The 12,481-nt window shown below is 38.8% G+C and overlaps 1 protein-coding gene across 1 annotated transcript in view; it reads right to left on the minus strand.

Moving 5' to 3' along the window:
• Positions 1 to 263: 263 nt before the first annotated feature.
• The window catches only part of TRHDE (thyrotropin releasing hormone degrading enzyme), a 338,491-nt gene continuing 326,273 nt past the window's right edge, over positions 264 to 12,481 (minus strand). Inside the window, exon 19 of the mRNA XM_074942032.1 lies at positions 264 to 10,309. Coding sequence (XP_074798133.1) covers positions 10,166 to 10,309 — 144 coding nt within the window. The 3' untranslated portion in view covers positions 264 to 10,165. The remainder of the gene's footprint in view (positions 10,310 to 12,481) is intronic.

Here is a 12,481-nt window from a genome sequence, read left to right on the forward strand (position 1 = left end):
ATGAAACAAAACTTCCTCCCACCCCACTCTCCTGCTGGTAACAGCTTATCTAAAGTGACCATCAAGTAGGGCCATTTCCAGCACAAATCCAGGTTTTCTCACCCTTCCCCCCCCACACACACATAAAACTCACTCTCCTGCTGGTAATAGCCCATCCCTCTTTGAAACCTCTCTTTATAATGCGCATGATAATCAAGGTGGGTCATTTCCAGCACTAATCCAGGTTTTCTCACCCCCCCCCCCTCCACACACACACCCCCCTCCAAAAACCACACACACAAACTCACTCTCCTGCTGGCAATAGCTCATCTTACAATGTGCATAGCAATAATCCAAGTTTAACCAGAACGTCTTGGGGGGGGGTTTGTAGGAAAAAAACAAGGGGAGATAGGCTACCTTGCATAATGACTTAGCCACTCCCAGTCTCTATTCAAGCCCAAATTAATAGTATCCAATTTGCAAATGAATTCCAATTCAGCAGTTTCTCGCTGGAGTCTGGATTTGAAGTTTTTTTGCTTTAAGATAGCGACCCTCATGTCTGTGATTGCGTGACCAGAGAGATTGAAGTGTTCTCCGACTGGTTTATGAATGTTATAATTCTTAACATCTGATTTGTGTCCATTTATTCTTTTACGTAGAGACTGTCCAGTTTGACCAATGTACATGGCAGAGGGGCATTGCTGGCACATGATGGCATATATCACATTGGTGGATGTGCAGGTGAACGAGCCTCTGATAGTGTGGCTGATGTTGTTAGGCCCTGTGATGGTGTCCCCTGAATAGATATGTGGGCACAGTTGGCAACGGGCTTTGTTGAAGGATAGGTTCCTAGGTTAGTGGTTCTGTTGTGTGGTATGTGGTTGCTGGTGAGTATTCGCTTCAGGTTGGGAGGCTGTCTGTAGGCAAGGACTGGCCTTTCTCCCAAGATTTGTGAGAGTGTTGGGTCATCCTTCAGGATAGGTTGTAGATCCTTAATAATGCGTTGGAGGGGTTTTAGTTGGGGGCTGAAGGTGACGGCTAGTGGCGTTCTGTTATTTTCTTTGTTAGGCCTGTCCTGTAGTAGGTGACTTCTGGGAACTCTTCTGGCTCTATCAAAGTGTTTATTCCTTTACAGAACTTAATATAACTTTCACTTGTATTTGTTAAAAAGCAGGTGAAGAAGCAGCCTTCTTATCTCTGATCCAAAGGCTTACAGAGGGTGTTTTTGCTAACAGCGGCTTTCCTGCAAAAGCATACTGGTTCAAACTGTCCTTACTAAAAATGACCAGTGCTAGTCAAACATAGGGGGGGAGGGGACATTTTTATTACCATAAATTACTTTTATAAACAGGATTTCTGTGTTTTTAACCCTGGGTTGTTTCTGCAAACTCACATTTTATTGAAACACCTATGCCAAAGGGGCCATATAAAGAAATGTGTCTTCAGATAGCCTTGTTCTTCAAAGGGGTCTTCTTCTTTTCTAATCCACTACCTTCAAAAGGCTGTTTCAAATTGTTCTCACTAAAATCCCCATAGGGAAAAGCTTTAAATTTTTTTTCTCAGTCAGGGTTTAGACCTGGGGTGCTTCTGCATGCTCTTTTTTAATTGAAACATATGCAAAAGTGTTAAATGAAGGAATGTGTCTTCATATAGCTTGTCTTTTAAAGTGTTTATCCCCTTAAAAGCCTTTCACCTCTATTTGTTAAAAACTTTAACAAATTAATTTTATAAACTAACTGGCTTTGGTTTTAACCCTGAGCTAATTTCTTTTTTTATTTTACCTTGTTCATAAGCTTAGTTACAAAGCAATGTCTTCTTCACATAACGAAAGAAAATGTTTATTTCAACAAGTATTTGGTATGATTTTGTTTTAAAAGCAGGCCTAGGGCTTTCTTGTTATGGTCTGGCGTTCTTATCTCTGATTCACTGACCCACAGATGCTGTTTTTGTTGAAAAAGCATGGTGCTTCAAAATGTTCTTACTAAAAAATGACCCATGTTAGTCTAAAACATAGGGGAAAACAGCTATCAGCTGCAAAAGCCTGTTGTTTTATATTGGGGTTACTAAAAAAATAACCAGTGCTAGCCTAAAACCTAGGAAAAAACTTTTTAAAATGGTTTGTTACTAAAAGCGTATGGTTTTAACTTTTATGAAAACCCCCTTCTAAAAAACTACATAGTGGGAAAAATGCTGGGGGTCTGTTTCTTTAGATAAGAATAAGGCAGTTAAAGGTGCAAGGGTGGGGGGAATCTTGGACCTATAAAATTGGTTCAGGAAAATAAATTCTATAACGCTGCTATAGAACAACCTCCGACTGGCCCGATACAAAGGCGAGAATAACAAGTCTGAAAGTTTCTGACTGTGTAGTTGCCTCATTTTACAGAAAGACAGGCCAGGTAAAAATCTCTCTCTCTCTCTCTCCAATTCAACTACGTGCTCTCTATCTTTCCTCTGTTCTTCCTTTTAATCTACCCTGATACCGAATGCTTTTTTATTCACTTTTTTTATCATGTGCTTGCTAAATTGCCTTTTTAAACCTAGCTTTTAATGTTTTTATTCACTTTTTAAATATTATTTAATGCTTTATTCATTCTTTTATCATGTGCTTAGTAAATTTCCTTTTTAAACCTAGCGTTTAATGTTTTTTAGCCAGTTTTTGGCCATGTTTAGTAAATTTTCTTTTTAAACCTAGTTTTATAGCTTTTCATGTTTTTTTAGCCAGCTTTTGGCCATGTGTATACTAAAGAGGTTTTGCCTTAATTTTTAATATTAATGGTTTTTTATTCACTTTTTTATCATGTGCTGAGTACATTCCCTTTTTAATCCTGTTTTTATAGCTTTTAACGTAAGGTAAAGATCCTCTCTCTCTCTTTGATTCAACCATGTGATCTCTATTTTTCCCCTGTTCTTTCTTTTAACCTCCCCTGTTACTGAATGCTTTTTTACTCACTTTTTTACCATGTGCTTACCAACCAGGCTTTGCCTTAATAAATTTCCTTTTTAATCCTAGTTTTATTGGTTTTTAGCCAGGTTTTTAATATTATTTAATGCTTTTTATTCACTTTTTTATCATGTGCTTACTAAATTTCCTTTTTAAACCTAGGTTTTAATGTTTTTTTAAGCCAGTTTTTGGCCATATGCTTACTCAACAGGTTTTGCCTTAGTTTTTAATATTGTTTAATGCTTTTTTTATTCACTTTTTTATCGTGTGCTTCCTAAATTTTCTTTTTAATCCTGTTTTTATAGCTTTTAATGTAAGGTAAAGATACTCTCTAAATCTTGGGACTACAGGATTGGTTCAACAAGCGCATTCTGTGACCTAGCTATAAAACAACTTCCGATTGGTCCACCAAAAGGAGGGGCTAGCTCACAGGAGCAAAACAGCTATCATTTCACTACCAACAGTCGGTGGAGTAGGATGTTTCGCTCTGCATGTGTTCAGTACCACAAACACTCTATTCTTTAATAACAGATCTCCTTACATCCAATAACCTTACCCAAACGTCTCTCACTCTAATCTTTCAATGTATCACATTTTCTATTCTTTTATAGCATACCTTTTCTTTAATAACCTGCCCTTTAACAACAGCTCTCCTTACTCAATCACCCTTTTTCAATAAACCTTACCCAAACTTTCCTTTTCATCAACCCTAAACTTCTCTCACTCTAGTCTTTCAAGCTTTTTCTCTCAATGTATCACATTTTCTATTCTTTTATAGCATACCATCATCTCTCTTTTCTTTAATAACCTTCCCTTTAACAACAGCTCTCCTTACACCTTTTTTCAATAAACCTTACCCAAACTTTAAACTGCTCTCAATGTATCCAAACACAACACTTCCCCTATTCAAACGCGCGCAAATTTTTTTTTTCAAAATGGCCAACAGCACCAAACTTCAGCGCCAACAGAAACGGGGTGGGAAGGTGGGACAAAAGAACCAAGTGGGGCGTGGAAACCCGTCAGAAATGCATGGTAATGAGTAGTACTGAGGCGTTTATTACTCCCAACAATGCAGTCAATGAAATTTTGAGTAATGGCTGTAATAAGGCTCCCTAACTCTTTCTGTTTGTGGCTTTGTATTGCTGCACAAATAATGTGTGCCAGACAGTTATTCAACTCTAGGAATGTTACTCCTAAGAGTGTTCTTTGACAATATGTTGTTACTCTCTACTGCAAATTGTGCACAATCAGTGACAGTGTGCTCAGGTGCATTACTTGCAATTTAGCACCTGTTTCACTGTTCATAAAATATAGTTTAAGAGTTACCCTCTGGCAGAGGACCATGGACCTGATCCAATAATCACTTAATCCAGTAATCCTCATTCAAGTGGGTAGTTTCATTGAAGTCAGTTCTATTGACTGAGGTTTCACAGTATCAGACCCAGTGTTTAATTTGTGCCAGGGCTGAGAGCCCCAGGACCTCTAAGCTTGGCAGTTCATAGCCCCTGGCACCTCTGGGCTTGCCACATCAGTTACGAAAGTAAAAAAAATTGCTTGAGCCCTGGGAGCTCTTTCATTACAAATTAAGCACTGATCAGACCCCACTTGTGTTTCAATATCTGGTCATTGTGGACCCAATCTTACATCCACTGAAGTCAAGGGAAAGAGTCCAATGGAACTAAGTTCAGAATGCTGAGTCAGCCTTCCTTTAAAATGGACTTGATTTGAAAACTTTTCTTAATGTTCAGGCCCTACAGTACAAGCTTTACTCTGGTGAGTAGTCCTTATACACAGCAGTTTCCACCTCCTCATTAGTTACAATAAAGTACTCATGTCAGCAAGGAATAGTTGTACAAGTCACAGTTTCCTTCATTGTATGTCAATATTTCTTTCAAGAGTGGCAGAAATTAACTTATTAACAACTGTAGCAATGTATTTAATATATTATGGCTTTATGTATTATAACAGAACCACATTGACACTGGCATAACACAGACTTGCACCGACAAACTGCAATTTTGCCAACATGTTACAATCCTAATAAAAGATCCATGAACTTTCACTGACATAGCTTCCTTGCACTCTGACATTATAATGCTCTTTTATTTCCATACATTTGCAGTGGCAATATTCCAAGATCTTTGTTAGAAAAAGTCCCCTGAAAGTGAATAGTGAATTTTCAACATTTAAAAAAATAAACTGAAAATAAAAGTACTATACAGATCTTTGCAGGTATTTTAAAATTCAAAATATGTTACCTGTTTCAAATGAGTTTTAAAGAACAGACATTAAAGAAGTCTAAGGCCTTTCAAAGATTTTGGTCAATGTTTGTCACCTTAGATGACTAAAACAAATAGTCCATATTCTCCCTAGCGGTGCGGGCACACCAGCAAATATGGTATGTAAAGCCCCAGGAAGATCACAGATTCATAGCTTCTCAGGCCAGAAGGGACCATTGTGCTCATCTAGTCCGACCTCCTGTATAACACAGGCCATATAACCTCCCCAAAATAATTCCTATAGTACATCTTTTAGAAGAACACACAACCTTGATTTAAAAATTCATTGATGGGGACTCCACCACAACCCTTGGCAAATTGTTCCAGCGTTGATTAGAACATTTACACTGCATTTCCAATCTGAATTTGTCTACTGTCAACTTCCAGCCATCATTTTAGTTTAAGATCTTCCAGTGATATGCAACTGGCATAGTAGTTCTTATGACAACCTCCTCCTGGTTGACAGTGTAAAGAGCTTGGCTGAAGCTTCCCTGCAACCTAGTGATTCTCAATTGCTTACTGGCCTTTAGGGCTATTGTCAGTAGATGGAAGTTAAATCAGCCCTGAGGCTGCTCTAACTTAAAGTTGGGAGAATGGCCTGGTGTCCAACTGGCTCAAGAGAACACTCCCTATACTCACTCTTGCTCATAACTTGCACTGTGAGATGTGTGGCTATGACCAATAATATGGGCCAATACTGAGATATGCTGAGATTTCACCACTAGGGCAGGTTAAAAACCAATTCTGAAAAATGTGTCCCTTTTTTCTCATGGAAAATCTTGAATTTTTCGACGCGCTCTGCTCACCACATTTTGATTTCAATGGGAATAGTTGGTGATCAGCAGGTCTGAAAAATAAAGCCACTTTTATTTAGGTGTTTAAAATATTGGCACCCATGTTTGAAAATGCTGCTCTTCCTACCTGCAATAGTCTAGGAAAAATAATTAGAGCTGCTGACACCTTATGGGAAACTTGTTTGTAGGACTCATGTATATAATAGATTTAGTATATATATAATTAGTTAGTTAGTTATTTCTTTTATTCTTTATTACTAAAGAGTTAATTGGATGAATCGGGATCTTTGTTGTGAAAGAGTTTATTAGCACCAATAGAGGTCACAATTCTGTGTGACATCTAGAACTGTGTGAAATAGAACCGCAAAACTACACAAAATCCACCTTCAACTTCCATTATAGGATGAGAATTCACATTGTGGCACTGAAAGGATCACAAGGTTTCAGGTGTACCTAGCCCTAGTTAATGAAATATTATAGTTCTGCATGAAAATCATGCAACTCTAACGCTCATATACGTCCAACAACAACATACGTAAAACGTGGTTTAAGAAGAAAATATTCATATCATTCTAGTCTAGTCATCATTAGCAGCTATGTTAATGCTTATGATACCACCAACTATTATGGGCCAAATTCACTACTGATATAAGTTGCAGTAACTCTACTGGCATCAAGGAACTATCAGATTTTCTGCCTGGGGATATTATACAAATACAATAAATTATTGTATTATCATGGAGTTGCACCTATTTGTGTCTACTGTTGATTTTGCCCTACATTATCCAGTAAGGGATAAACACTGGCTACAGAAGAGGAATAAAGAAAGTGATTCTGAGTTCATACAAATGTTAAGGGTAGAGGTGGGCCTAAATGAAACCTGCAACATCAAAACACTCCTGGTGCTGTCTGGGAGTTCAGCATCCAAACTGCATTATATTTCCAGATTTTGCCGTTTATTCCTTCTCGCTACAATGGACCAAACAAAAAACCTGCGTTTGAATGAAACAAACAAAAAAATGTGCATTGATGTTTAGAATGTTCAAAATCTGGATCACAATCCAAATTTTGGAGCTCAGGCCCATCTCTAGTTCTGGATAGGGGAACAAAGGAGAAAAATTAATGAGATAAACAGTTGGTTTTTTTCCTAAGAAGAATGTTTATAAGGCTTTCCATGAGGTATCAGCTGCTCTTTAATACATCACTGTCTGGAACTTATAAAGAAAAGAATCTGAAGACATACCTAAATGCAGGGTTTCTGAGTACTGTAGAAAACAGCTATAGTTTTATTTGATTTAAGCCATTTAAATTTAAGCCTGATTCATTGCAAAACAGCAAAATACAAACTATTAAAAAAATAAACATTAGGGATTTATAATGGAAAGGGCCAACTCGACCTTAACTCTAGCAGTAATATGATATCACTATAATACAATAATTATATGCAATACAGCAATCGGTCTGCACAGTACAAATAGCTAGGGCTTGATATTTGTGGTAGACCAGTCTCTCAATACCACTAAAATATTAAATACAGCAACTAAAGTATTAGACTTGCACCCAGCATTAGCGTAACTTACTAGAAAAGACTAAAAACCATCAGAATTCTATTTCTAAAAGAAGCAATAATGAAAACTGCTCTGCACTCTGGAATTCACGTGACTAAAAGCAAATCACTACTTTGTAATGTGTCAGTCTGCTCTTTATATTAGCCCATTATTATTGGAAAGGTCAGAAACGTCTACATATGTCCCAAATGTCCCAAGTTCAAACTGTAGTGACAACCAAGTGAACCATGAGACAGCAGAATGCAATCTGAGATATTCAGGACATTGTGCACAACGGGAAAAGGACACCTTTTTACTGAAATTTCCAAGCCCATTTATGTTTAAGCATTTAGCTTCCTGTAGTCTCTTTGACCAGCAAAGGTTTGAAGGGACTTGCCAAGGGCTCTGGTAAGCATATTCTGGCTTTGGTTTGATATGACAGATCTACATGGTATTTTGTCACCAAAATTTAAAAGTGCAGCTCCATACTGGTGTTGAGGCAGAGTCTGGCCAACCACATAACAACAACTCTTTGCACTGTTCAGTGCCTTCCATCAGAGGATACTGAAGTGCTAGACTAACATTAAGTAAGCCTCACAACATCCCTGTGAGGTAGGTAAAAGATACATAAGGAGTACTTCACTCTTCGGACATGAAAATGTCTCTGGGAGGAAAGCAGAAGCTCGCTTACACTGCAACACAAAATGTATAGGGCTTATCAGGAGCAGAGGACTCCCTCTTCTTTTGTAAGGTCACACTAGACACAGAAGGAGAAGGTAGAAATCTGTAGCTCCTGGGCTGGTGCTGTTCTGCTGCATTAACTCATTTTTGTACAGTTAGTAGTAGAGCAGGATGTGGCTCTACTCAGGGGATGTGGCTATCAGGTCTTGAGGAACAGAGTTCCATAGGAACAAGAGGCTATATTAGAGAGTCTCTTCTCCCCTTACACCACTGTAAGGACTCCAGTCTGCCAGTTCACTATGCTGATATTGGCTGGTTCCTTGTGCAGTGCCCACTTGTGACCCATCTGTGAAAAACTTGTTGAGGATGAGTTACTACTACTATGATGCATTTTGTGAGTTGAACTGTTGGGTAAAATGTTCCTGACTTTGGGTGGCCACATTCCCCCAGCTGTACAGAGCTGACCTCTCATGTTGCAAAAGGGCCAGAAATAGTTAAATGGCGGGGGGCAGAAATGCTAGTGCCTATCTATCCCCATCTCTGAACTACCACAACCCACTTCCTGTGATCTTTCTGTGGTTCTGCTCTTCTCCAGACTGCACAGCATGGGAGAATTTTTGGGCCTAAGATGAGAACATCAGTTTTCATTCCCAATAGATGCCACCAATGGTGTAGAATGTCATTAACCACTAGCAAATTCAGTATTTTGTAGGATTGGGAGGAAAAAAAACCCATATTCATGTTTAGAATTCTGGAATACTTTATGTGAATCACAGGAAAAGGGAAACAGAAGTAGAAGAGTTTTCTTAACAGTAGCCACTACAAATATATATCTGTATTTAACGTTAAAAAAAGAGCTGGCAAAAATGATAGGAGCATATTTGAGTGAAAATATCACTCAAATGCTGACACAAACATAGAGTAGCTAGGTTATTTGTCTTTTATATTAGATCATCACTGAGGCTGGCCTTTCATGTGCAAGATAGCTTTACTGGTTAATTTTGTGTTCATGGATCCAGGTTATTTTCCTCTTTTGCCCATATCCATTGGAGTTTGATGAGTATTTATGATAGTTGTGCATTAGCAGCTGTGTAATTACTACACAGGTTGAGTAACATATCCTGAATACCACTGCCTCATAAAATCATTCAGAGGAGGTGGTTAATGGATTCTGTCCAAGCAGCTATGCGAAGTTCTCATCATAAACATTGTATATGTTCACGATTAGAGCTTTAAAATGTTTTTTTTCCACTGATCAGCAGTGAATATAGTTAGCTTATGAAATTACAGTGTACTAGGTGAGTGGTATCTCTCAATGTATGTACACGTTATTTAAATATGGAAATGGGGAGACTGCATATATAACAACTGGCAACTCAAAAATGAGTTGGCATCTCTATAATCATGAAGAGACAATCTGAGTGCTGAAATGATTGGCATCTATCATGTAAGGTTGACTTTACATCTTATGCCGCCCCTGTGTTTGGAACCCTACACACTTCCCTCTCTTTTTTTCCATTCCTTCTGTTCATTGCAACACTGATTGTCATAGATAGTCTTTGTGCTTTTGCATAATGCCCATCTGATGTAACAGGAATTCACATACAAAACTTGGTCATAAGTAAGCATGCTGGAATACAGGCAGGGACCATACAACCATGCACAAAATACTTTTTGAAGTTTTTTCAAACTGACGGCAACATTTACATGCACCACTTAATATCATGTTTGGTCATGTACACTGAGCACTGGATTTCACAAGGATTCATGACCGTCTCTTCTTGCAAGAGTTCCTTTACAGTTTTAATAAGAGCCCAGTGAAAGAAAAACTCCCTGCAATTCTGATCTTGTCTTCACCATTTCAATGTCAAACACTCTCAGATTTTCACATATTGCACCTCCTCTTGCAAAACTTCCCATTAAATGGTTAGTTAGAAACAGAGATTAGTGTGTCAGGGATTTTCTTAGCCACTGGAATAGTTCTTCTTTATAAAGCATTTGCCACCGTACATTGGCTTCCACTGTTTCCACAGCTCGAGAGAAAGAGGAGGCAGCTCCTTCTTTGTAGCTTTTTATAAAATTCTTCAGCTGGAAATACAATTTAAAATCAACAATTTAAAATTTAACTGAAGTGAGGAAGACTTTTCAATGCATGTAAACAAGTCAGATATTTAGGACAAAACTCTACATTCACTGCTGAAGTAAATGTAATATCATGTAGAGAGATTTACTGCAAAATGCAATAAGACAGCAGACTGTATCAATTAGGTGTGATGTGCTTGCTTCAAATTGCACTGTAAGACATTGACATCTCAATGCCGGATCACATTAATATCATCTCCTCGTTCTCTCTTGTAGCCCAGCTGCTACACTTTGCAGACAGCTGGGCTGCTCTGAAGTCTTACTCCTACTTAAGAAACTAAATTGGGAGTGTTGGAAATGCTCCCAGTTCAGCTTTATAAGCAAAAGTCAAACTGAAACAGCTCTGCTGCCTCTAAAGAGGGTTGGTTTAATTAAACATTATAATAGATGTTTAACTTTGCCTTGCAGAACTACTTATGTTACTGCTGTACAGATTGATTGTTTAGAGGAGAGTGGATCAATTTAGGAAGTTACTGACCATAGCTACAGTGTGAAGAACCCATCAAGAGCAGTATGTTGCTAATTATTCTCAGATTTTGGACTCCTGAAAAAGATTTTCTGTTACAGAGAAACTTTGGTTTTGGTCAGCAAACAGAATGGGTATTAGCTCTGACTTGTATGACAATCAGATTTGGGTTACAGCAGATGTGGCATCAGAATTTGAGCTGCTTTGCTAATGGCACTGATTTTCTTTGGATTAATATTAGATTTAGTCAAAGACATGGTAGGGTGACCTGCACTGCATGTTGGTGGGAACCTCATATGTCACATTGTTGATTTTTAGAAGAGGGTGTTAATAGTTGGCAAAAGTTTCTCTCCTGGTGAGGCTAAATTTCATGCATTTATTGAAACTTGACCTTAGACTATAGCATTTTATGCGTTTGTTTAAAACTAAAGGGTCTGATCCTGCAACTGAGGCGTTCACCAACCTCAGTTCCCACTAGCATTAACAGAGTTTATGGAGGGGGCTGAACAACTCACAGGAGGTGCTCAGCATCTTTTAGGAGCAGACCCTATGTTTGTACTCTTTTTTACTGATATACTTTCATGGCCAGCTTGTCTCAGGGGAAATGGAGCAGCCTACCAACGTTATGGAGGTGAGAATCTGGAGTGCAGTATGCCCTTACACGCTGTCTCAGTATTGACAACAGGCTCCCAAATGGATGGATATCACTCCCAAATGGATGGCCTTTGGGAAGCCAGCTGGGGCTATTCCTTGAGTTCTGAGTTTGTCAAAACTGGAGTGCACAGAAGAGGACAGCATAGCCATGAAGGCTGTAACCAGCCCTTGGTTAGCCGTGATTACATTGTGTACAAATCATTTAATCCATTTGAGATGATACATGGCAGCTGCTAAGCTCACCACAAAACTACCACACAACCTCAGACAGGCAGGTGAAGGATACATTCAATTGAAAGATCTGGCTAATTTAGGCAGGCTGTATATAATTACTGAAGTAGAATCTGGCCAGAATGCCATGGTTAACAGCTATCCCCACACTTAAAGTACTGATGGTGAAGGAACAGGAGACAGAACATTGACATTGTCCGCTACTATTATCATAAAACTTGGAGCTTTTAACTTTCTCTACAGCATCTACCTAAAAGGGATACAAGAGGCCAGTGTTTAACATCTTGACCGATGGATGGCTCCTCCAGCAGCATAGCCCACCTAGTACTGTGGTAGTGTTCTAGTCCCTGTGCAGAATTTGAGCCATGATCATCTGTCCCAAAGTCAGAGAGCTGAGAAATAGTTTACATATAAGCTTATAGTCCTATAATATTTCTTAACAGCTAAAAATCCCAGTTTAAAGTCACACACCTGGTTCCTCAGCCACAAACTGTAGGGAGAGCAATAGAACAGGAACGCATAGTGGTGGCTTCAGCATTAAGACCAGAATAAGTTTAATACTGTCATACAGCAGAGAAGGAGTTGCCTGCTTTATCTCCCTCCACTCACAGACTCCACCCAGGATCCTTGGCAATCTGGTTTAACAGACTACAGAACATTACCCTCTTGTTGTCCAGTAGCAGGATGGGCCTGTGTCACTTGCTAGGCACCAAGAGTTGCTAGATGACTGGATCCTCCTTCTAGTCCTGCAGTGCCTGGTCATACTG

This window comes from Natator depressus, chromosome 1 (genome assembly GCF_965152275.1).
Source record: "Natator depressus isolate rNatDep1 chromosome 1, rNatDep2.hap1, whole genome shotgun sequence".
Taxonomy (NCBI): Eukaryota; Metazoa; Chordata; order Testudines; family Cheloniidae; genus Natator; species Natator depressus.